Raw genomic sequence first — 26556 nt, forward strand, 5'->3', positions numbered from 1 at the left:
AGATTATATTCTGGCCTGTAAACTGAGGTTCCTGAAATCAAAACTGAAGGAGTGGAGTGCTTTAAATGGGGGGAATCTGAAGGTCAAGAAAGCAGATATCCTATACAAAATCAACTCTATAGATTCCATACAGGAGCAAAGAACCTTAACAGAAGATGAACTACTTTTGAAAGCAAGTTTACAAATGGAGTATCATGAAGTGGCAAAAAATGAGGAAATCTCATGGAGACAAAGATCTCGAATTCTATGGCTGAAGCAAGGGGATAAGAACACTAAGTTCTTTCAGAGGATGGCTAATTGCCATAAGAGGCACAACCACATTGACAGTTTAGAAGTGGAGGGAGATACCATCACTGATCCACAAATAATTAAGGGGGAAATTGTGGATTTCCATCGGAGACTTTACACTGAGACAGAATATTGGAGACCTAGCTTCAATCTACGAGGAGAGTTCAGAGTTACTGAAGAGGAAAATGGTTGGCTACAGAGAGACTTTGAAGAACAAGAGGTGCTCGACTGTCTGAAATCATGTGCAGCTGACAAAGCTCCAGGTCCATATGGCTTTTCTATGGGATTTTTCCATTGCTGCTGGGAGATTGTGAAAGAGGATCTGATGAACACTGTTAGGAATTTCCATAGAAGTGAATTCTTTGAAAAGAGCTTTAATGCAACTTATATTGCATTAATCCCCAAGAAGAATGGTGCCAAGAGACTAAAAGACTTTAGACCCATTAGTCTGATTGGGAGTGTGTATAAAATCATCTCTAAGTTGCTCACAGAGAGGCTTAAGAGAGTGATCAACAAGTTGGTAAATGGACACCAAATGGCTTTCATAAGAGGTAGACAAATTATGGATGCAGCTTTGTTAGCAAATGAATGTGTTGATTCTAGACTTAAAGGACAGAAAGCAGGCATATTATGCAAACTTGATATTGAGAAGGCATATGACCACGTTAATTGGAACTATCTACTTAAAGTTCTAAAAGACATGGGTTTTGGGGTGAAGTGGATTAAATGGATTTCTTTCTGCATAAAGACAGTAAAATTTTCAGTTTTGGTGAATGGTTCACCAGAAGGTTTTTTTGCCTCAGAAAGAGGTTTGAGGCAGGGTGACCCTCTTTCACCTTTCCTCTTTCTCATTGCCATGGAGGGTGTAAATCAGATGTTTCAGGTAGCAAAGGAAAGGAGTTTTGTGAAGGGGTTTAGAGCTGCAGTTGGGGGGAACAATGGCACTGAGATCACACATTTACTATATGCAGATGATTCACTGGTTTTTTGTGATGCAGATATCAGCCAGGTGGAATATTTGAGGTCTATTTTGGTGATTTTTGAAGCAGTATCAGGGCTACATGTTAACTGGAATAAGAGTATCTTGTTTCCAGTCAATAAAGTGGAAAATATTCAAGTGCTAGCAGAAATTCTAGGGTGTGAGGTGGGAGCCTTACCCACCATTTACCTAGGACTCTCCTTGGGTGCAAAAAGTAAAGCTCTGGAAATTTGGAATGGTGTTTTGGAAAAGTGTGAAAAGAGGCTTGCTAGTTGGAAGGGGCAGTATTTATCATTGGGCGGCAGAGTCATTTTAGTCAACAGTGTACTGGATGCCCTCTCCACATATGTCATGTCTCTGTTTCCTATCCCATCTAATGTTCTGAAAAGAATAGATTCATTGAGGAGAAATTTCATTTGGCAAGGCAACAAAGAAAGGAAAGCAATCCATTTGGTTAAATGGGACTGTCTCATCACCAGTAAGAAGGATGGAGGACTTGGCATTAGGGATCTCAAAATCCATAATCAAAGCTTACTTATGAAGTGGTTGTGGAGATATAACATGGAGGTCAATGCATTATGGAGGAGGTTTGTGCATGATAAATATGGCCAAGAAGAAGAGTGGTGCTCTAAGTCAGTTAATAGTCCCTTTGGAGTGGGTGTTTGGAAAGCTATTAGATCATTGTGGCCATCTCTGGCCGAAAATATCAGTATAAAAGTGGGCAATGGAAGGAAAATTCTCTTGTGGCATGACAACTGGCTTGGGCATGGATCCTTAAAAGATTTGTTTCCTGAGTTCTATAATATTGTTACTCTACCGGAGGTAAAACTTGAATCAGCTAAAGGAGTACATGGATGGAATATTACTTTCATAAGATTACTACATGACTGGGAATTGGAAAGAGCTGTGGAATTATTCAAGACCTTGGAACAATTTCAAGGTTTTAAAGAATCTGAGGATTCTTTGTACTGGAAACATGGCAATAATGGTGTTTTTACTGTCAAATCAGCATACAATTATCAGCTCAGGCAATATACACAATCCGATCAGTGGCCATGGAAATCCATTTGGAAGACTAAGGCACCGTATAAGGTTTCATGTTTCTCTTGGCTGGTAGCAAGAGAAGCATGTCTCACCCAGTAAAACTTAAGGAGAAGGGGTTTTCATCTATGTACTAGATGTGTTCTGTGTGATGCAGCCAGAGAAAGTAATTCACATTTATTTATACATTGTCCTTTCACTATACAATTGTGGCAATTTTTCCTGAACATGGTAGGACTAAGTTGGACTATGCCGGTGAACAGCTGTGAGTTATTAAAGTGCTGGAACTATAATGGGGGAGCAGTAAGACAAAAGAGTTGGTGGAAACTTGTCCCAGCAGTTATTTGGTGGATAATTTGGAAGGAGAGGAACAATAGAGTTTTTGAAGACAAATGCAATTCTGTGCAGAAAATCAAGATGAATTGTGTCATTTTGTTTCACTTTTGGTATAAAGAAAACTATGTAGAAGAGGCTGAATCACTAGTTGATATGATAGGTTCCTTGTGAAGCAGTAGTCCTCAGCATGGTGGGGTGGCTTTTTTATGGCTGCACTGTCATGGTGCAGGTTTAATATATATATATATATATATACATGTTACCAGTCTCAAAAAAAGAATCTGGAATGAATGTAGGGAGAATTTGAGCATAAAGGTGGGGGGTGGGACAAAAGCTTCTGGGAAGATCAATGGAATTGTAATCTCAGAACTTTGTTCCAAGATTTACACATCATCAGTCTCCAAAAGAATGAAAAAATATCTCAAATGTGGACGGAACAGGGATGGAATCTGGTGTTTAGAAGGGCATTGAATGACTGGGAAATAGGGATAGTGTCAGATCTGCTTTTGTTGATTAATTCCTTCACTGGTACCACAAATACCCCCGACATTCCGGTCTGCAAACTATGCAGCAAAGGGAGCTTCACTGTCAAGTCACTATACTGGGAGAAAAACAAGGTTGTGAACCCATCACTGATTTGGCCCTGGAAATTTACCTGGAAAGTCAAAATTCCATATAAGGTTTCTGCTTTTGTTTGGTTAGTTTTGAAGAGGGCTTGTTGTCTTACACAAGAGGCCTTACAAAGAAGAGGTCTACAGATATGCTCGAGATGTCTATTCTGTGGGAAAAATGCAGAAACAAATGAGCATTTATTCCTTCATTGTGAGACAACTGCAAATCTGTGGCACATGTTCTTTTGTATACTTGGGGTGAAATGGGTATTACCAAGATCAACTTTAGAACTCTTATGCAATTGGAAAGCAATTGGAAGAAGAAATGCACAAGAAGACTGGTGGCAAGCCATTCCAGCTTGTATTTGGTGGACAATATGGAAGGAGAGAAACTCTAAGACAATTTGATGACAGAAAATTCTATTCAGATAGTAAAAACGAAATATCTTAAGTCTCTTGTATTTTTGGTGTAAACAAGATATAGTGGGGGAGATAGGAGATTTGGTAGGTTTTCTAGGCAACATGTAAATTGTAATTTGACTTTTATCCCCAGGCCACAGCTTGTGGTTTTACTTGTAAAGTACCTTGAGCAGCAGTTGATATGCTGATACTTTTGGATGAAATACTAATGTTACCTTACATTATTCAAAAAAAGAAAGTACGAGAACAAAGAAGCATGAGCTCCTTCATATATACAGTAAACTGATCAAGAAATGGGCACCGTAAAACAATATTTTCACTGCTAACAGATGCCTCAGGGGAAATTAACAGACCGATTAACAGCAAAGATTAGTCTAGAATATGCTCCTCTTTCAGATATCCCAGCCTAAGGCATTAGATTGACGGTTTTAAAAGTCAACGAGATCCAGCATAATATATAAACACCTCGGAATTTCATGATTCACTAAATATACACGAAGGGCAACTATTAGTGAAAAGTGAATTATATTGTCAATCAAATAAATATCGATCCTTTAGGGGTCGTCTGGTTGCTGGTCAGGAAGTGAATTATTCATGTATTGAAACCAGCATAACTAGTATGGTAGTATGTTAGTTGCTATGTATAAAATTCAGCACCCAAAGTATGGTGTTTGGTTACCAGCTTACAATCCCACAATCCCGCATAACTAATAACTGTATAAGTTATGAGGGAACCTATATATTATTTTATGCAGGGTAGAAGATGGAATAACTAATACAAAAATAACTAAACCCTGCATAGTTATTCTCTGCATTACAATAACCTGCATAACTCTAACCAGCAACCATACGACCCCTTCATGAATAAGAAACCGTTGAATATGAAGTTTAGGACAATGAATGTCCTTAACATGCACTCATCCGAATATGATAAAGTCAACCAACACAACCAAAACATCAAGGTTTGAGGCCATTATGTTGGATATGGGACTTTATGATGCAACCAAATTTGATGAAATTTGCAAGAATATCTAAAACTATGTGCTAAGGAGAAAAAGATATCAAATCAAATTTAGGTGGTGACAAATGGTTTCGTGACAAATAAGATACCTGCTCAAGAAATGAGTCTCGTTGAGGCCCAGTTCCATACGTGCTCAGTGCTCCAAATGCAGCATACGCATTGGCTCGTATTTTCTCATTCATGCACGCCTTTTATGAGGCAAGAAAATAATGTTATACACTGGCCATCTCAACATGCACTTGCTAATATTTCAAGTAATCCACAGTTTAGAAGATAATGATGTAACAATGTGCTTCTTTCCCAAGAGATAAATCACACATTGATATCCACTAACTTTGAGAGACAAAATATAAAACCTACCATTAAATTCTGGCAAAATTAAACTACTTCAACTCTTATAGAACTCAGACCACATTGTGGCAACAACAGCACAGGGGCAGACCTAGAGTAGAGTATACAGGTTCACGGGAACCAAATAACTTTGCTCAAACCATTTATATATATTAAGAAATTAACAAAATATCGATAATTATTCGACTCTGAACCCAATTATATTGTATATTAACTTGAGGCGCTGTAGGAACCCATAAATATCAAATCCTAGATCTGACTCTGGGTGTCACTCATATATGTAAATACTTGTACATACACTTAACAGGGGGTATAATACAAAATTAAAGTACAACTTGTATCAAGAGAGATGTCCCGAAGGCTGACAAATGATGCAACTATTATGTCAAGGCAAAGGACATCACCCTAGGATGTCCAAACAGAGTTGTGTTAGACACTGTCATGATATAAAAGTCTTCTTACGCAACGCCACCCTGTTATCAGCTCTAAAAAAATAATGTAGAATGTGATACAATCAGACTAATACAGTAATTCAACAAATGTGAAGCTATTATGGGACCAGAAAATCCAAAGTTGTAGAAAACTTACACTTGGATAGTCAATCAACTTACTTGGAGATTTCGAAGCCGTATAGAAAGGTTCAGGAGAACAGGTTCTACGGCATCCCTCGATGAGGACTCAAGAACCTACATCGTAGAATGCCAGAGGAAAACATTTATGTGAAGGTAGAATAAAAGAGTGAAACAAAGACCGAGCAACCTTTACCATTAGCAAACATGAGACTGCGGTTAATTGAACCGACTCATCTGAGTCATCGAGCAAAGCTAATATCACCCCTAAGATTTGAGTAGTATACTGGAGAACATGGATAGATGGCATCTGCAAGATCCGCAGGAAGAATGAGCCTCAACCCCAGAGAAGTGAAAGAGCAAGGTACTTGAGCAATGATTACGGCAGCATTCACAACTTAACTAATTTGTCTTAAAAATTTCTCATTCTTCCAGAGAAGAAATTAATATGCACCTAGCCACAAAGGAAAGGGGAAACAGAAGGAGGAAAAAAGATGTAACTACAGCAGTATTTCCGAAATGACACCATGATATTATTTAAGCAATGAAGTCTACTGAACCACCAGAGGGACTCCTTAATGATAAAATCAAGAAAAAAAAACATCCAGGAAATTCCTCATGTAAACATCCCTCCTTCATCGACCCGGAGAAAAGAAAAAGAAAAAAGAACACTCTATGACCTGGAATACCTGGACAAGCCCTCTTAGACAAAGGCGCCTAACAGTAGGAGAATCATCTGATACATGCCGGCAAAGTGCTTGCACCATCTGTTCTAATAGGGGACCAAAGCCATCACTGCAGAAATTTGCATCTAAAACCTTAGGAAGCTTAAGAGAAGAATAGGATTTGACACCAACAAAAAAAAACAAAATACTATCACAGCATAAAATATCAGTTAACCATTTTATTTTGATAAATATGGTGCTCAGGCTAGCTTGCGTGCATCTCGACTAATTCACGGGATACCTGCCACCTCCCACCAGCAACAGGTACCAGGTAACTTAGTCCACCAAGGCTAAGACAAACGGAAAGAAATCACCTAGTGTTTTTGTCTCTGCTGGGATTTGAACCTGAAACGTTATGGCTCTCAACCCACTTCATTGACTACTAGACCACATCCTTTCAGTTAACACTTTAGAAGGTTGTAAGCTTACAAAGCTTTCTGTTTAGTTGGGTTTTCCAGCACCTGCTAGGTGCCTTCATCATAGTATTGTGATTCATTAACTCAGTAGGGAAATGGGGACGTACACAAGCTGCCTCAAAACCCAAATAGTAAAGCTGAAATGTGCCCAACACGTTTCAGAATTTTGTTAAATTTCAAATTCAGCTTCAAACATCACCAAATAACAGAGAGCAGGTCAGAAGTTTCACATACCTGTGGCCCAAGAACTCTGACAAAGCCGCAGCAGCTGATTCCCGTTGAAATCTTAAAGATCGATCCAGCGCTTTACTCAGCATCAAACATATGGCTGGAACCTGAGAAAATATTCCTATTGAAATTTTCAATGTTCTCTCACAAATTTAATCAAGGAACTAAATATCTACAAGCACACTTAGAGACGAAAAAGGGAATCCTCTAACCTTCTTGAGCTTTTGGGTCCAATGTGGAGGCATAACTTAGATGAATTAACAGCATAAAATGGAATCTGGATATTCTCATAGAGCACCATTTGGCTTTGATGTTAAGCTCCATAAAATTTTAGGGTTTTTTCTTATTCAGTCCCCTTCTTTCTATGTGCTAATACAAGTAACCGATAGTGCTCTTTTATCATCATTTCAATTGTCCATGAATATTTCTTTAATTTATTTTCTGACCAAGTAATTCAGGGATCATAGGCCTGCCCCTCTACCCTTCTCCCCTTGAATATCAGGCTTAGTTTCCATGGCGCAAAGCCCAAACCATGACCTAAATCACAAGTTTATCAACCTTCGCCACTTGAACTAGGCCTTAGGGACAATATTTTCAGTAATTCCGGGAACCTTAATTACTTGTTCTTCCAATTAATCCCTAAATTGGAGATTCAAGTATAACAAAATATTTCATATAAATATTGACAGCCAATCTATATGTACTGGAAAGTATTTCGTCAAATCAAATTTTATGATACAAAGCATACCCAAATTGCTTTTCTGTAAACTAATTTCACGAGTATCCAATCAGAATTTTCTTCACCTACTTCAAGAACACTTTCAAAATATAAACCAGAAAATTGGTTTGGATGGAGCAGTATATATATAAAAGGTTCACACAGCCAAACCCATGCTTTGGAACGAAGGTGTAGTTGATGATTAATTGATGAAAACATTCAAATGCTATTCTACAGAAAAATGAAAAAGAATTAAACTTATTCAAGCAAAATTATTACTAATTCAGAGCTCAAAGTTATGCATGGTATTCGGGAAGTCTTCAATTAAAATTCCTTAGTACAGAAATTGCCAAGGAAAAAGATAAAACTTATAAAGAACATCATAGATAACAAAATGACATGCTTATGCACAAAAATGGAAGAAAACCAAAAACCAAAAGTGATAGGTAAAAGGGATGGGACAGACGAATAAAAAAGGAAAGAAAGGGTAGACATATATTGAAACAAGGGTATTTTGTCATTTTAGCAAGTTCTTTTTCTTTCTGCAAGTATCATTTCAGCAAGTTCTGTTAGTTTGGAAGAAAAAGTTAGTCATTCGACTCTAGTAATCTTGATAAAAGTATGCGCAGAGAGAGACAAGAAGATAGAAATAGCATGTGCAGAGAGAGACAAGAAGATAGAAATAGTAAAAATGGAAGAATGAAGCAAGAGGCTGTGTTTGTACAGGAACATCGTACCTCTTTTGGTCTTTTTATAGAAATACAGCCAGCCAGATCTCTTATAAGGTTGATCCACTTCTCATTTTCGCTTTGCTCTCCATCTCGTGCGAGAATCTGATCATAGGAGAGAAACCTTATAATTAAAGGTCAGTATTTAAGAAGATCTCCAGGAAGCTAGTCTGAAAAATCTTCACCTTTCCCATTTCCAGATCACCAACACATTCACAGAATGCTTGAAATGCAGCCAGTAGTGCACTAAGGATGGTAGAAAACAGGTGAAGTAACTGTAAATAAGAATCCGAATACATGCTTTCGAAAATAATTTGATAACCAAGGACAAAAAGTGAGTTCTCTGGCACACTACCGCAGTGGTTCTAGTTCACCAGTACTAGCTAAGCCATGACAGCTGCCCAGTTGAAGCGTTAGTGTTGCAAGAACAGAAGCATAACTTTGTTCAACAGCTTTTTTACCAACTTTACCACCACCCCTGATGAATTGGAAAAAAAATGATAAGGCAACAAATTCAACAAGAAAGAAAAGGGAAAAGACAACTGCAATTGGAAAAAATACCTGAAAAAAGCAGTAAGAGCAACCATAGCTGCTCTTGCAATATTATTCTCTAAATTACTATCAACTGCATGGCTAGAACTTTCATCTTGACCTAGATCCCCTCCAAGAGTAGGCATCTGATTGATGACAGACATAACATGATCCAGAAACATGTATGAAAGTACTGAATGCTGTGAGAACACCTATTCAAGACAAGCAGAAATTTGGCAATTAATGGCCAGTCAACTCAGATAAATGCAACTAGAACATCGATGGAGACGACAAGTAAGTTGGTTAATATAGCATATAATCAAGTTTTTTTTTCTTTTTTTTTTTCTTTTTTTTTTTGTAAGGGGCATGTAATAAGAGGACGATGTTAAAATTTTAGGTATCTGAGAAAAACTAAGAGGACTTTGTTGTCCTCTATTCTTGCATTCCTTCTTTCATCATGGGCTCATGGCATAGATTCTTGTTATTAGTTCTACCAACAATATGTTTGACATCATTGATGATCTCGGATTTCCCCAATGACATATAAGCTAGGAAGAGAATAATTTTGAAGCAACATAAGCTAGGAAGAGTACATCTTAGAACACTGTAAAACAATACATTTCTGAAAAGGTGAAAGTTCCAAGGTGCAGAGTTGCCTTCAAAAGTATTTCACCTCAGTTAACACGTCAAATGTTCTGTCATATCTTAGCCTTCTAGGTACCAACATTTATAACCAGATAAAAGAGGGTAAAGGGCCACACATAAGAACATACTGTTAATTTTGACCCTTGTTCACAACCTCTAGCGGTCAGAATTCCTGTGGACCAGCTATGTAAATTATATTCTTTCTATAATAATCTAACCATAAAACTACCATTAAAAATGGTGATGATCATACATTAGGCTAAAGTAACCTAAAATCTTTTAATAATTGTCCAACCACATAAGCTTTGCTAAATGAAATAGTAGCAACATAAGATTTTATACTCATTTATCTCGCATTCGCAGTTCAATAAAGTGCTTCTGTCTAACGTCTCGCCAGCTTAAACATGACAATCTAAATGACTCTTTCTTTTGGATGTTCTTTGGGTAGAGATTAGTAAATATTTGGAGGAGGCTCACTGCGTGAACTAACTTCATCAAGCCATATGAAGATCTTTAGCGCCTTTTTAAATATCAGAACATAGGATTGTTTCCCAGTTCTTACACTGAATTATCAAAAACTGATCATCTAGTTGTTAATGACAACAACCAGTTCAAGACTATCTGAATGTCAATTCCAGCAGCTGGCGCACGAATCGTTGCAATCAATCAACAAGTGCCTCAATCCCAAACTAGTTCCCGGGATATGCTAAAGGATAGAAATTGGTCCTCCATTTATTCATGAGAACCAACTTATGAACCAGCCTCATTACCTATTCAACGAGTTGCAGTTTCTTAATTATCAATATGCAAGCACATAAAAAGTTGATGTATGAATAGACAATATTTTTCATACTTTTATGTGGTTGTCTTGTAACTAGTCTTTCATAATCAGTTTTTAATTACTTCTATTATGTTGAGTGTTTCCTCCCTTTTTCATGCCTTTTACTTATAATTCCTCCAATGTGCTACCAGTTCCATTTCTTGATTTTTGATGCTTCAACTATTTTCAATGTTGCATAATTATACAACACATGAAGGCAGATCTGAATAACGATAAACATGCCAGCAAACAACAGATTAAGATACTCACATGGAAGGCATCCTGTATCGGCCACCCACCCCGTAATCTAGATATATCTTTTGTGGCTATGTCCCTTCTTGCAGCAGCTAAAACTTCATTGAAAACAATTCTTGAGCTTGTGTTCTCCGCAAGGGAACATATCTTCTCACAGTTAAAGAAAAGATTGATGACAATCAACACACTATAACACTACAAAAGGCAATCAAAGAGTCCTCCACATAGCACAGTGGCCAGTGATTAATAAGGGAACAGGAAAACATGGCTAATCTAGCCATAATGTGTAAACAACTAAACATATTCTGCTTCACTGAGTAGAAAGAAATTGCAGCAAAGATACAGCACCAAGAGCTTCCTGACGTAAATACTTCTCTGTCACATGAATTACCGCTGAGAGTAATGATTGTGTTGTTCTGTTAGCAGAAAAACATAAAACAAAGTTGACAGAAACCTTGTCAATAAGTTGATAACCCCTTTCTTCAGTATCAACGCTAGTTTGAGATTGTTTTAGAAGAGAATACCTTGCAATATCTGTCTCATTCAGCTCATTACCTCTCATTGTAACAAACTCGTTAACTGCCTGGATTGCACCTTCTGCAGATTGCTTGATCTTGTCACATATAGCACCTGAGCAACCATGCAGGGCTGCAGCAAGCTGTACATATTGGAATAACATGAGGCTGCAGAGAATGCGTTAAATAGCCAGCATTTTATAACAAGCTAAATGATACCTCATCCTTTGTCAGCAACATGCAAACAGATGAAACAACCCTGTTAAACACCTCTGATGGATCAATTGAAGCATCCTGAAAATATGAACTCGTGTTCAGAAGCAAAAAGTTTATACACTGAAGATGCAAAGAGAAGTACTAAGGTATCAATGATCTCTCCTTTTACTATTCTTCAAGCAAGCAAAGATTTCTCAGGAAAGGGAACAAAGGAAGCATTCAGGAAAACTCACACTTCGTAGGATAGCTATAACATCTTCAAGGGAAGACAAAGCACTATAGGATAACTCGATGTCATTGCTGAAACTAGAGTTTGCAGGCCTTGGAAGTGACAGAGATATACTGAAATAGAGATGAAGGATCTGCCAGGAGAAAACCATCAAAGTCTGTTAGATGCAAAGAGAGGAAGAAAGGGGGGAATTCTGCCGGCCAATCACATAGGCCAACTTGAATTCATTGGAACATATTGAATCTTGCCTGGACAGAAACTTTTCGAACTTCAGAATTTGTATCTACACATCGCGGAAGATACATCATTGTACGATCTCCCAAGCGCAAAGCATCACGACTTGGTAAAGCAAATGCAGCTGGTATCAAGGAAAAAGTATTAGGTCAGTACAAAAAAACCTAGTATGAAATCTATGCAAAAGAAAGGGCACTTACAAGGCAAATTAGATAAGGTGTGATGCAGAGAACGGTCAGTTTTCTCTCTGTGAGTGCAAGTTCCTCGGCAGCCTAGTGCACAGTATCCACTGATACAGATCATCCGAAACTTGAAAAGTAGCTCATGAGCTGCAAGACAGCCTCTGTTCCTCTGGTAGTCCAATGAAGAGGAAACATACTGATCGACCTTTCTCAATATGTACAATAATTGCTCTGCTCGACTTCTTCCATCCTCTCCACTGATTATGAGAAAGCAACAGAAACATCACTTACGAAAACATTCATAATACATGGTCTATGGTTTACTTGACTGCAATCAATGCATACATTTATTATGATTAAGTACATTGTGCTTAGAAATGGAATCTTAGGCTCATAAAATACTGTTGCATATCGAGGATGTGTGTGTGGGTGTGCCACATGCATGTTCTTGTATTTGGCAGAGACAACAAAACAAATTATGTACAGTGTGCATGGTTCACTTTTTGTGCTTTTGAAATAATCCCGTAACTTTTTTATTTGTTAATGCATTAGCTAAATTCGACTTCAAAGTCTTTTTATAACTTTTGTAAAATTTCGTAAGACGAGTACTTTCTTTGAGTAATTGCACTACAGCTAGTTTTGTTAATTGAATATGCAACATAAAATGAGTCTGATTGGCTTGAATTATAGTTAAGAGATTATCTCCAAAAGTAATACAGTTGCTGCTATTAAGTCAACATATATAAAATAGAGACCAGTTAACCAGAGGGGGAATACCTTGTAATAAGTATTGTACATAGAAGAGTAATCAGGTTGCCAATAAGGGGGTCAATAACATCGGCAGGCTCATTTGGCAAACCAAAAAATCCAATAGTGGCCTGCCATGTGAAAAAAGGTGTTAAAAGGACAGACAAATCAAGACCACTTCACAGATGAAAAAGCTCAACTATTATCACCTTCATAACAAGGTTTCTCGTTTCAGCAGTCAATTTTGGCTCTACAGAAACCAGAGTTGTACAGGCACTTAAAGCAAGCGACTGCAATTCAAAAACCAACTTCCAAAATAAGAGGAGGAAAATAGAGTAACTTAGAAAGTGAAATGGCATTGAGCAGAGAAATCATTGACAATAAACGAAACCTGAGTGCGCAGATGCTCAATGTTGGATTCAGAAAATCCATCTTCCTCATCTCTGCCCATTAATGTTAATATATAGTCAAGTAACTGGTCTCTTCTTTTCAGCGGGAATGATATACCACTTTCAGCTGCATTTATGACTGCCTGACCTAAAGCACAATGATACACACATAAACCCCTGTAGTTTAATGATTAATCAACAGCACCCTCACTTTTTACTTGCATCAAATATGTGAAAATGATTGTAGCCACGATGATAATAGCAGCAACAACTATACTTAAATCCCAAACTAGCCGGGAGTAAGATATTATTTCCCTGTTGATCAAATTATGAAAAAACATGATAGGCAAACTGACAAATTCTGCAAAGCAATGTGAAATGCTAAAGAAGCAAGGAGGGGGGTGGGGGGAGGGGGGAATGTCACTATGCCATCATTTCACCTTCTTGAATAAGATTTCACAATCTTTACCAACAAAAGAAGGAAAGCTCTCAGATGTTATAGATGTGACAGACTATAACAATAACAACAATGCCTCGGTCTCAAACAAGTTGGCATCGGTTATATGAATGACTCGCAAAGTTTCTCCATTTAAATTCATCTCAGGCCAACATTATACAAAAAATAAAAATAAATAAGAAGTAGTAGTACTTATTTGGAAAAAAAATATCTGATAGGACCAAAAAACATCTTAGAAAGCATAAGAGCTAAACATACTAACATGAATATACCTAACTAACTGTTATCGCCTAAATTTTAAAACTTCTTTTGATTGTTAAATCTATATTTTACAACTTCTTGTTCAGTAAAATAAAAAGTATTAATAGAAGGTAAAGAACATGAAATCTATGATAACAGAACTCAAAACATAGTTCCAATATTTTATCTCTCAACACTTCAACACAAATTTATTTTAATATAATACCCACTGTTATCAAACTTTTGGCTAAGATGACCCAGTATTTATTCGTTGTTCCACTAGTATATATAAGAAACTCCAGCGGCTGATACGGAAACATATTCCATTACCGGAGGTAAATTACTATCCATACAAACCTAATAAATCAATCGCTGTGATGACAGCCTGCTTTGCTGTAGGGTGGCGTACATGAAGAAGTCGTGACAGCATATTGGTCCCCTGTAAGTAATACAACAGCCATATAGTTCAAACAATTATATTCCAGCAGCTGATTGTACAATGTGCTAAATAATGAACTTCAATAAAATTATTAATTTGTCAAAAAAATGAACTTACACTCTCACTTAGTGACAAGAATAAGGCTTTGTAATACATAGAACCTAAAAGAAAATTCATATTCTGACAAACGATGAAAATAGGACTTTGCGTAATGACAATCTATTACATACCACTAGTGCATCTATTCTGGCTTCGATAACAGTTGAGGGAGCATATTTTGCAGCATATCCATACATTAGAGCCAAAGCCGCATGGATATCATCAGATTCTTCCATTTTAGCTTTATCCGAGAAGAAGGATAGAAATCTGCAACAGCCAAATCTTCTCATACTCTAGATGTGATACCGAGAATATAAGAATTGTAGTACACAGTTGCCACAAGCTCTGTTCTGTCAAAGTGAGTGTTATTATCTATTACTATCAAATTGACACTAAATGAGTTGTTACTTTGTAAGACTATTGCATGACACAGCAGGACTTGTTCCAACTTCTAAACTATAAGGAGGATAATATATTTTGTACAGGGTTCCTACGCCTCTGCTTTTTTTCCTTATCAATTCCTTTTATTTAGATGGGCATGTTAGTTCATTTATTTTAATTTCATAGCTATCGTAGTTGGTAACATCTTGAACCGTGAAACTCGAAGCATCTGGCAGACATCATGAACCAGTTTCTATTAAGAATAGGTAGATCAGTATTAGGGGGAATCAAGTGTTTAGTGATCCTACTTTTGCGAGGAAAAATTTAGTTTATAGCAGGTGAGATGAAATCATACATAGAACAATGAAATCAGCATAACAGCATAGAATGAATCACTAAACAATAATTACCATATGCAACAACGTTTTAGTTGAAGTTATAAATTAAGATATTTGAATCATCAGTAACTTTGATAATGAGACAACTCATATTTAAGCCCATAAGATCAATTACATCTTCCAATTCACAAAATATACCCACACAGTTAGAAAGTCCCAAATGATAAAGGTTGCGGAATTCCATCCTTCAAGTTGATAAATGTAATTACCAAGCCTAAAGTACTACTTGTTAACAGGGGAATTTCCCCGCCAGATTAATTAAATAATTACTTCATCAGAAAAACTAAGTCTAAAGAGCCTTGAGATGACAAGAGGATGCAGGGAACTATATTCATTCCTGGCTCAGCTATCACCTTTGGAAGAAACTTTGCCCAACATTGTCCAAGATGTCTTTCAGCTTATCGAGAACTGTATCTAGGTGCGATGCAGCCACCTAAGCAACATTGATTCAGCGCACTGTAAGTAAGATAACTCCAATGACTCAAAAGTCTATTAGAATTATATTTCTATTTGTAAACTAGGAAAGCAAATAGTCTAATTGCAAATTAGTTACCAATCCCATGGCTTTTGCTAAGCCAAGTCTATTTGTCGGAATCGTAATATTGGCTTGATTATACATCAGATCAATCTTAGCGCGAACATAAGCTCTGGCATGAACCTTCTGCAGCAAAATTCCAAGACACCTGACAAGAAATGACAAGGTTTCAAGAAAATCTTTCTCAAATTACAGAAGGTTGGAAATTTCTGGTTAATCATCAAACCAGTTAATTATATTCAATTGCAGAAACAGGAATCAAATCATTGTGACAATTGCACTTAAAGCATAACTTAACAGTGGGAGAGAGAGGAAATTCAACTTGCACATCTTAGCAGTTGTGCTGTGAAAAGAGCAATCTGCAGTACCTTAACCATAAAACTGATAACTTATCTTCTAGAGATGCTTCCCTTTTTCTTCTTCAATGCTCAGAAGGGAACATATTTCTCAAAGAGGTTCAATAGTTTCAACAACGACAACATACCCAGTGTAATCCCACAAAGTGGGGTCTAGAGGGTAGAGTGTACGCAGACCTTACCCCTACCATGGAGGATAATATATTCAATAGTTTCATGTCCACAAAATTAGAATTCTTTATTCACTTTAGAACAACGACAAGGGAAATTTTCTGTTAATAGGATAATAAATTTAGCGAAGAATCAGGAGCTTCTGGAAGGTGAAAGTTGGAATTAAGAAAACCCTCCCTGAGAAATACGAGGAAGAAATGTTGGATGAGCCTGCAATTAGTCACGACAACAACCCATCCTAGTTTGAATACAAAATTCGACAACTAGAATATATTAAAATTAACCATTCATGGCCATTGTCAGTTTCAAGGGAAAAACTTTAACGCTATATGGTTCCCATTTCTATTTGCATATGGATATTAAAGGAAGTTATTTACCATCCTCGGGGATTACAAAGTCAATAATTGGTAACTATTAAGATACAGTGACCCTTGCGCACTAATGTGAACAACCTGCAAAGAAATAAATTGGAGGGTTTTTGAAAGGACCGAAATTTCCCTTACGCAACTTCGTTGGATCTTTTTGTCTTTTGAAATTTTTAAAGCGCCTATAAGATTCCTATTAATACAGATGACTACTCACTCTACGTAGACAATGATAAATTGTTCTAAAACTAATAATTGTATAAACCTGTACAAGGGGTTGAATCACCTTTTCGAATCAATACAATATCTTATCTAACAACAATCGGCAAATATTAACTGTATTTTCAATTATTCTCTATCCCAACAATAGCTATTTCCATATCCATGCAATGCAGCAAAATCAGGATTTTTTTTTCCAAATTTGAGGATATCATTTTCATTTTATCTCCTCTCATTTCATCAGAAAAAGGGTATACAGAACAATGAATGATTAGAATGCTCAAGTAAACAATGCCTGCTCAGAATGCAGGTCGGTTTGCAAATACATAATCAGGATATGTAATTGAAAGATTCAATGGCCACAAGAACTTAGGAGAAACTGCTCAATGAGAATAAATGACTTTTAGTAACCCTCAAACTGAAGAAGGATGAAGAGAAGAAGTGAAGGGCCTCCTTGATCCCAACCAAGCAAAAACTATCAAGGGCCTGGGATGTTCAGTTTATTTATACTATACTGAAGTTATTCAAATAAAAAGTCTCTTAGACAAGCAATTAGAAATTTTCCTGCATGCAATTCGGTTCTCATCAATAAAATTGTTTATTCCCCAGGAATAAGTGTTTGGTGTCAGGAGGTACTTAGAATAGTTTAGAATTCTATCAAAAATAATCAACCAATGGAAATCTAATAACTATGATGTTAAGATAAGAAAATAGAATAGAAGAGCTCAAAAGATAATAATTCAGCTTTTATGACAATTTATATATTGAATTGGCCAAGTGACAATAAGAAAAGTTGGCTAATCATAAAGTTTCATTAATTAAATATGCACTGAGGCAGTCACACAAATAAGCAAATTAAGCGAGAGTAGTATAAAAAGAATTTGCAGTTCCCAGTGAAGTTATCAAATTGAAGATCACTGACATTACCGATGAAGCAATGCAGAGTGCTCGTCATCAGGTTTATAAAGTTCATAATGCTTTTCGAATGCATTTCCAAGCGATATAACCCAGTCAACATCCTGAATTACATCCAAAGACTCTGCAATAAACTGTCAATAGACGAATTTAGGTCCAATATGTATTGAGGCAGTGGTGAAACTTTACTTCAAGTCAGTAAAAGTTAACATGAGATGCACCATCTTAGTACTGATATTAATGAAATTACCCTTTTTATGGCTCCAAAAAAGTTATGAGATGAGATGCATTCAAAGAATTTCTCATAGAATCAGGAGCAGAGAAGTCATTGTTTCCAAAAGAGACGACATGCTTTAAGAGATTGAGAAATATTTATTATTCTGAGTAATAAAAAATATTCATTGCTCTTAGTACTTTGTTTATGCTTTTCCTCAGTGGCATTATTTCTTATATAAAGCAAATCATATTCTCAAGGAACAAAGAGTACCCTACACATCGAGCTATGTAGTCTTGAATAATAATTTGATCATAAAGAACGAGGAAACAATTTCAATGCTTCAAACATGGGGATAAAGTTACTAGTCTTACATTGATAATCATGTCATCCCAAGACTCTTGATATGATGGATCCTGCTTTAAGTCCTCTGTATCACTGACGTATGCCTTCATCTTCGGAATCTAGAGCTTAGCAAATAAGATAACCCATTAAGACATACAGAAAATATTGTCACCGTATTACATAAAAAAGCAAAGTATCCAATATTTCACTAGAATAAATAGAGATCCCATCCTATTTTGGCCCCTGGATATTACATATTCTAGATTTCAGATCTGCAATTTAATTCCCCTTTTCATGCACCCTCGTTGCACCTTTCCCTGAACAGCCTCTGTACTACTACCCCTCCACTGGCCGTTTTACCCACGCCTATTCCTTCACATGTCCATGAATAGGTTATGGGGGCTGTTAAAGGTGGAGGGAAGTGTGATGTGATGGTGGATAGGGCTCAGAAAGAAGAGTGAAGCGACAATGTGGAATAGGCAAAGGCAGAGAGCATATTAGGAAGGAATTGTGTACAATGTCCTCACTTTCTGCTAATATAATAGAAGAAATAAGTCAAAGGGCGAATACTAAAAAGAACCTAGTCGCAAGATGTCAGTTGAGGAGCTTCAAAGATCTGGTCTGAACTCGAAAAAGAGAAAACTTAGCCACAATGTGGTAGTAGTAAGTTCGAAGAGTGTTACTTTTAGAAGTCCCAATATGAATACAATGATCAAACCATGGAACATATACTAAAAACCCATAATTTAGGTTTGTAGCTGACAGTTATCGAGATGATATAGAAATAATTCAATTTTGGCTAATTAGTAGAATAACTAGGCCTTTGACGTCAATCTTCAGTTGTCTGGTTGTTTATATAGTATATAATTTCAATGCACGAAAACACTAAAAAAATTGCTGAAGTATAAGCTTGGTTAACATATTGCATATATTGTATACCTCATCTTGCCAAAACAGGTTAATGTCCTTTGGAAAAAGTGGTGCCAAATAACACAAGACCTGCAAGACACAAGGACTTTCAGTTAATAAATGTGTGCTCTTTCTAACAGATTAAGCTTTTAGATGAGATGGTTACACACTTCAACAATTATTATAGTCTAAGACGCTATACACAAGGACTTACGGTTAGAATCTGGGTTGCCAACTGCTCTCTAGCCAGAGGATTATGGAGAAGAACAATCAGGCGTGCAAAAAGCTCCTAAAACACCAAAAATGAGGTAAAGTAGCTGTATAAATTTCTTAAACAAGATGAAAATGTATAAATTCTCCACTGTTCAGTGAAACTAAAGTTCATTACCTCAGGATGCGGAATATCAGCACGAGCTTTACATTCCAAAACCGATGCACCACTTTGAGAAGATCTACGCCTGCACAATTCTGATATGCATTTGCAGACCTAAAAAGAAGGTACTTGAAGGAGTTATGGTAGTATATGTGAAACCCCATTATCAATGGCAGATAGAACATTAGCTTGCCTTAAAGAGAGAAAAGTTTTCAACAGGCAAGAACAGGTAGTGAACCTTGTCAAAAAATGAAGGCCAAAAGGAGACAAAATATCTCATACCGTGGCAACTGCACCCGTGTAAACTCGTGGTATGATCATCTTTAATAAAAATGGCCATAAAACATGCTACAATCCGCACAAACTGAATTCAGTTAGTCCACAAATGATAATAAGCATAAAAGCGCACGGGGGAGGGGGGAGGGGGGAGGGAGTAAATAACTGCAAAAATCTTCACACGGAATACTAAAGTGAAATTTCTTAAAGGGAGAAGTACTCCCATACCTCCATCTCAGGGACAGTAACAGTTATTAGAAGAAGACCCTTTTCACAGATTGAACTCAATTCTGACAGTGTACCAACCTCCATCTTCATCTGAGAGAATTCAAGCATCTTATAGTTTAGCATATAAAAAATTAAATCTATGCAACAGGCGTCACATTCTGATAGATATCCTGACACACTAACTGAAACATACGCAGGAGTCAACTCAAGATGAAGCTCTCCATAGATGGGGAATAGGAACCACCTCATCTGACCACAAAAAAAAAAATGATGGGAACCATCTCTCACTCTCCCTCCCCAAAAGCCAGAGGAAGCACTCCTCTCTTTATCACACATGAAGAGAAGGGCAAGCAACTCAACACAATCATGAATAAGAGATGAAATTGGTGGAGATATTGAAACAGAGACAACAGACCACCCACTGCAAGTTCCAGAATATTTTACAAGAGATGCATACCTCCACTTTCTTGTACACAAAAGGATAATAACCACCAGGTGACGAGTTCAATTCCCTGGATCTCTCAGTATAATCTCTGTGCAGACCAAACATTGCAGCATGGCGAACGAGATATTCAATGAACAACTCTCCAGAAGGACCAACCAAGTAACAGTGGGAAGCCATAACCACAATTAGCTGCAAAGCAAGCAACACAGTCACATAGTATCTAGAAGTAGAGTAAGTGTTTACATAACTTGGCCACTAGACGCAAACTTTCAACTCTTAAATACCTCTGCAAGGGCCTTGCAGACCCCTAAATTAAGCTCATCCAATAACAGCGTCACAACTTCAATTAGTAAAGGCCTCTTACTATGCCAAGCCTCGGACAATCTATAAAAGTAGTCGATGACAGTCACATTGGGAAAGAGAAGATAAACTTAACATTAACAAATTAAGGTAGAAAAAATAACCTGGGTAATAAATGCTTTAATACACAAAGTGCACCAACAGCAAGTTGTTCTTCTTTCAGCTTGCATTTCTGACAGTGGCAAAGAGCAAATACCCAACATTTAGTGGAACAATTACCTTGTAAATAATCAAGTCTCACAACTAAGTTCGCTATTTCATTTTTTTTAAGAAAAGGTTGAATTTTGGAGTTCAAAAACAAATGGAGGAAAATGAAAAAAGACAGTTTTATTCCCTATTGCAAGCTTTTGGTTTCCTTTTAATTGCCTCCTTGATAGGTGATACACTGAGCATAATATCACAAAGTTCTTGCATCGGAATGCATGTAGGTAAAAATACGCACATTAAGAAGGAAGACAAACAAATCCTCTGGGTACACCAAACCAACTGTTAGGAAACAATGCTGAACTTCATTATAAGTCTGCCATTCGCACAAAAGACAAAAGAACTATATATTAGTCAAATATAACATGCGTAGATACACAGAACGATTTTAAGAGACAAAGCAGATGTTTGTCACAGGGCAAAAAGAAAGCCCCGGTAATGTTAATATGACCAGAAACTTAGGGAAGAAAGAAAATCCACCCTATACTACCTTCTGAGAATCTACTAATTTAAAGCATGATATCCACTCACAGAAAGCTTCTTCTTTTTTAAGAGGTGGTATCTTACCACTTTAATAGCAACAGAACTTCTTCTTTAAAAGGACAGCATGTAGGTAACCAAACTATCTATACAGACATGTGGACGAACAAACTAAGGCACGTGCAACCTGGGAGAGGGAGGCTATCTTCACACATTTTTAGTGTATGATCTTTCTACCATGCTCTGTTGAAGAAAGAATCCAAAGGCTTCTCTCACATAGCTAGCTATCTGCGCATAATGGCACCGAAAAAGTTGCCTTTTCTTAATAGCCAACTGCTAGTAGTGCGATTCTTACTCCTAAAAATCTTAGGAAGAGAGGAAATATATGTTTGTTGGTGCTTCATGCATAGTCTGGAGAAGGGGTCATACAGGTCACGCACATCTACACTTGTACTGGTCTTTCTTCAAAATTGTGTAATCTTCTATCTGGTTTAATTTGCCGACAAGTAGTGTGATCCCCTTAAAAGTTGGAGAGGAATAACCAAGAGGCCAATCAGTTAAGGTTACGGAGGATCCTTCCACGTGCCATTTTTTGGACGATATGGCAAGAAGCAACAGAAGAGCTTTTTGAGGAGGAAAATTCATCTGACCGATTAAGAACATTTTGTTATATCTTGATTATTTTTGAAGTGCACGGAGAACCTCTCTTTGTGTAGATAATTGAATGGGATTCCTAGAATGCTAATGTGAGATTGTAAACCCATGTGTTTCTACCCTTTGGGTTAATAAGATCTAACTATTGAAAAATAAAAACAAACTAAGGCCTCAAATACAGAAATGGGACCTGAACAGCTTCCAAGCAGGAAAGCAGGAAACAACCATCAACTAGTCAATCAATGAAATTTACTCTTAAAGTCAAAACAATAAATAAATCAATAAACAAGACCTTTAGCCCAACTGAGAAATCTGAATGCTCTTTTTTGTCACTGCTTCTCCAAACCACAGGAAGAAGAGTTGACAATATGACACTAAGGTCCTGCACACATCAAAGATAGTTAGCTACCTATCTAAATCAGAATAATGCTATAAACGGAAACGATATAGCAACATGTTTAACAATGAAATGATTGCATAACATCAGGTATACATCACTCTAATTGGTGAAACCTTAACGGCTCTTGAGATAAGTTACAAGCGGCATTTGTCCACAGGGGTCAGCTCAATTGGCAAAGGTTCAAGGACTTGTGTCTTAGGTCACAAATTCGAGCCCTGCGCCAAGCGAACTAAGTTCAGTATCTAAGTGGAGAGGAATAGAGGGCAGGCCAATCATCCGAGTTCCAAAGGCTGCAGTTGGTCCAGAGGGGTGCTCCAGACGGATTTTTCGGTCATCGGAAAAAAATTACAAGAGGCATCCCAACAGAAGTACAATCTGAGGCAAGACTATATCCAGAAGAACCTAGAATAGACCATCAAGTTACCATTGCTAAAGTGAGTAGGTTCAACAAAATTGTTTGGTCAAAGGACCATACAAAGAATATTTGTTTGCACTTTGTCAAAGATATACTCCTTGGACTGGATTCTTAATGACTTTTTATGTAACACTTCATTTTATTTTTTATTTTTTATTTTTTACTTTTTATATCGATGGTGTTCGGACCATCTAGCGTGCACCTCGACTGTTCCACGGGGTACCTACTATCTCCCACCAAACACAGATAAGGGTAACTCAGTCCACCAAGGCTTTGGGAAAGGGAAAGAAATCAACTAGTGTTTTTTGTCCCCTCTGGATTTCAACCCTAGCCTCTAAGGTTCCCATCGATGTGGTAAAGCCCTAAAGGGTGAATTAAGTAAGGTGTTTAACAAGCTATGTCACGTGGACTTGGTTATCAAACTTCGCTATATTTTTAATAAGTCAGATTTAGGCAATCATCAATAGCAGCGCCATGGCCTAAAGTTCCTCTAAAGGAGTTCAGGAGTTCTGAGTAACATGGTTATCTTGTGTATAGCTTTCAATTTGCAACAAAAAGCTAATAGATACAAACACTTATCTTTAAGACTGCACATGTTAATTCTCTTTTTTCCAAACAACAACCAAAAATGCATGCAGGCGTGATCTGGATCAACCTACACTGCTTATCTATCCTCCTTCCTGACCAGCTTCAGAATGCTTCCATTAAGTACTAGGTCAGTTTGACAAAACAAGTATATCTCTATGCTTCCAAAACGTGTATATTTTGATTTTTTTTAATAAGGCCGTGTATATTGATATTTCCAGATAAAATATGAATATCCATATACTGCTGCTTTGACCCAAGTTTCTCAAGAGAGATAGTCTAGAACTGAATAGGAAACTAGTGATGATGAGGGGTCGCCTCTTTATCCATCGGGATTTGAAGGATGACTCTTTTGACAAATTTGACTACCCTTTATATGCAAGAAAGAAGGGAAACCTGAGCAGCAGTCATGACAAGAAAGAAGGGAAAAGGTGGAATTTCCAGGTTGGACCAGAAGGAGGAGGCGACCTGAGCAACAGTCGTGACAAGTCACCAACGAAGCAAAAAATTGGACCGTGTATGATGGTCCAAAGAGTGACTGTCTTTTTCTTTTCTTATTTTTATAAAGTAATATTTTATTGTTGTACAGTACTAAGGCAGTACCATAGAAAATTACAAAAGCACCAAACAGCGACCGTCTGTTGGCCGGGAATACTATTAATTATGACTAGTCATGATGACTTTGCCAAGATTGATGCTATTAATAAATGATTCCAATTCCTCATTCCAAGACAAGACAAGTATTCACTAGTAATTAGAAGTAATAGGGTAAGAATTAGCGGAAAATCAAGTTATCCTACAGTATTGAGCAACAACAACATACCAGTATATTCCCACAGGGGGGGGGGGGGGGGGGGGGGGGGTCTGGGGAGGGTCGAGTGTACGCAGTCCTTACCCCTACGTTGGGAGGTAGAGAGGCTGTTTCCGACGACCCTCAGCTCAAGAAAGGGCATTTCAAAGAAGGCCAGACAAGAATTATAAGAAGTGAGGAAGTCATCGCAAAATACAATCGACAGCATGATAAAGCATTATGAAGAAAGGGAACAGTAACAACAGCAAACTAATACAATAATCAGAGTACAAGAGACAGCAGATAGTAACATAAATTGCTGGGTGTGTGAGAGAGAATGTCAACTCAAACAGCTTTTCTACCTCAAAATCAAGTAATGGTGGACCATTTTCCAACAGTAATGAAGCGTTCAATAGATTATGAAGGCTACAAGTTGCCACAAAGGCCACATCATCTCGATCACTCTTGTACCTGAAAATCGAAAGCTTTCGTTGTTACAGAGCCCCAATGCCCCCAACAGATACAACAAACAATTTCTCCCAAAGTATCACTCGCATTTCTAAGTTGAAAAAAAGAATTAGCACAAGCAAGGAGCTAATCATTTGACATCAGAGATATTCACAGCATTTGAAATTATATGTTTTCTTGAAACATAGCAGTCCAGTGTATGTCTTACAGTTCCAATATAGTTGGAATAAGTCTTGGCAAAGCTGCCTTCAGCTGCGTTCTAGTAATAAGACTAACCATCTGCCCTAATGCTTCCACAGAAGATAGGCGAACCTGAGAAAATAGTATGTCAGGAAACCAAACTTCCTTTTCCTTGCCTAATTCAAAATGAGCAATAAATGTAGTGGAATGGAAGGACAACAAAAGAAGTGTAATTTATTGGATACATTAATAGGTGAAAGCAGCTACATATTACTTGCTGATTCAAAGCACCCTTATCTATCATCAATTCAACTAGTTCCAATGTGATTCTTTTTTCTTTTCTTTTCTTTTTTTGATGAAGCAAGAAATTTTAGTATATAGTAGGCATCAAGAAGATGCAATAAGTACAAGAGGGAAGGAGAATTCAGCTTGGTACAAACAGTGCTAAGCTAGAGCGGAATAAGGCAAGCTACAGGGGCTAAATTCTGCCACCTATATATATAACCATAAAAGACACCTAACTTTAAGAGTGTGGCAAGGAGTTGATAACCCATCAAAGCATTTATGATTCCTCTCGGTGCAGACAGACCAAAATATACAGGCAGGGATTATCTGCCAGACTTTTTTTGATAACCGTGGTGTTTGGGCTAGCTTGCGCGCACCTCGACCAATTCCACGGGGTACCTACTACCTCCCACCAGCACCAGCTACCAAGTAACTTTGCCTACTGAGTCTTAGATAGATGGGAAGAAATCACCTAGTGGTTTTATCTCCGCTAAAATTTGAACGTGAAACCTCATGGTTCTCCTCCCACTTCATTGACCACTAAGCCACACCCTTGGGTGCTTTTCTCATTATCTGTTTTCTTCCACATGCTCTCTTTCTTACCCTCCCTCTTGCCACCACCACCATCGCATGTGCTCTCCTAGCTCTCCGTTTAATGTTTGTAAGCAACTTTATGAATTTATCCACAAAACCCTCATGGAAACCCCTACGAATTACCCGAACCCCACAGATTTTCCACCCACTCATTCAGTTATCCATTACTCCTTATGTGTGACTTCCAAAGGTTGGCTGCTCTCCACTGTCCCTTCTCCCCCAATCTTTCTAAGCATTTTTCACCTTGGTCCTCCTCTCCCCCTTCATCTAACCATTCTTGCCCTTCTAGAACTGCCACAATGCCTCGATGAGATGACTTCTGAGACTACCTTTCTCCCCTCAGTTCACATTAATGATGTCACACGGGCTACCATGTTTCAAATCGGAAGGAAAGGTAAAACTTTGACAGAAGATATTTACTTTTACTGCATTGATATTGTCATTGATTTTTTCCGGTTGGTACTTGCTAAAAGTTAGCACCAAGGTTTTTGTTAAACTCAGGAGCAATTGTTTCTAAACTCATCTGTATATAACTATTTAACGGGAATTTCACCCAAGAATGCAGGTAGTTTTCCTTAAACA

General features: G+C 37.5%; 1 protein-coding gene across 7 annotated transcripts in view; it reads right to left on the reverse strand.

The window, feature by feature from the left end:
- LOC132629972 (protein SHOOT GRAVITROPISM 6) overlaps window positions 1–26556 on the reverse strand; it is a 38920-nt gene that overhangs the window by 6150 nt on the left and 6214 nt on the right. For 5 of the 7 annotated variants that reach the window (XM_060345429.1, XM_060345428.1, XM_060345431.1 and 2 more), the window contains 37 exons: window positions 25124–25227; window positions 24810–24918; window positions 22550–22639; window positions 21362–21439; window positions 21024–21091; window positions 20844–20943; window positions 20572–20748; window positions 20115–20204; window positions 19893–19958; window positions 19626–19724; window positions 19452–19526; window positions 19268–19327; window positions 18358–18447; window positions 17782–17903; window positions 15762–15891; window positions 15562–15641; window positions 14561–14696; window positions 14249–14330; window positions 13197–13342; window positions 13015–13095; window positions 12836–12936; window positions 12077–12315; window positions 11891–12000; window positions 11647–11775; window positions 11417–11491; window positions 11207–11340; window positions 11026–11098; window positions 10698–10829; window positions 8993–9174; window positions 8787–8909; window positions 8617–8677; window positions 8441–8536; window positions 6992–7092; window positions 6306–6411; window positions 5813–5926; window positions 5659–5733; window positions 4786–4884 (listed from right to left, as the gene is read on the reverse strand). In XM_060345429.1, the coding sequence (XP_060201412.1) occupies window positions 4786–4884; window positions 5659–5733; window positions 5813–5926; window positions 6306–6411; window positions 6992–7092; window positions 8441–8536; window positions 8617–8677; window positions 8787–8909; window positions 8993–9174; window positions 10698–10829; window positions 11026–11098; window positions 11207–11340; window positions 11417–11491; window positions 11647–11775; window positions 11891–12000; window positions 12077–12315; window positions 12836–12936; window positions 13015–13095; window positions 13197–13342; window positions 14249–14330; window positions 14561–14696; window positions 15562–15641; window positions 15762–15891; window positions 17782–17903; window positions 18358–18447; window positions 19268–19327; window positions 19452–19526; window positions 19626–19724; window positions 19893–19958; window positions 20115–20204; window positions 20572–20748; window positions 20844–20943; window positions 21024–21091; window positions 21362–21439; window positions 22550–22639; window positions 24810–24918; window positions 25124–25227 (3933 nt within the window). The other 2 variants (XM_060345430.1, XM_060345435.1) reach the window with 2 other exon arrangements.

The sequence above is a fragment of the Lycium barbarum genome, chromosome 3, assembly GCF_019175385.1.
Source record: "Lycium barbarum isolate Lr01 chromosome 3, ASM1917538v2, whole genome shotgun sequence".
Taxonomy (NCBI): Eukaryota; Viridiplantae; Streptophyta; class Magnoliopsida; order Solanales; family Solanaceae; genus Lycium; species Lycium barbarum.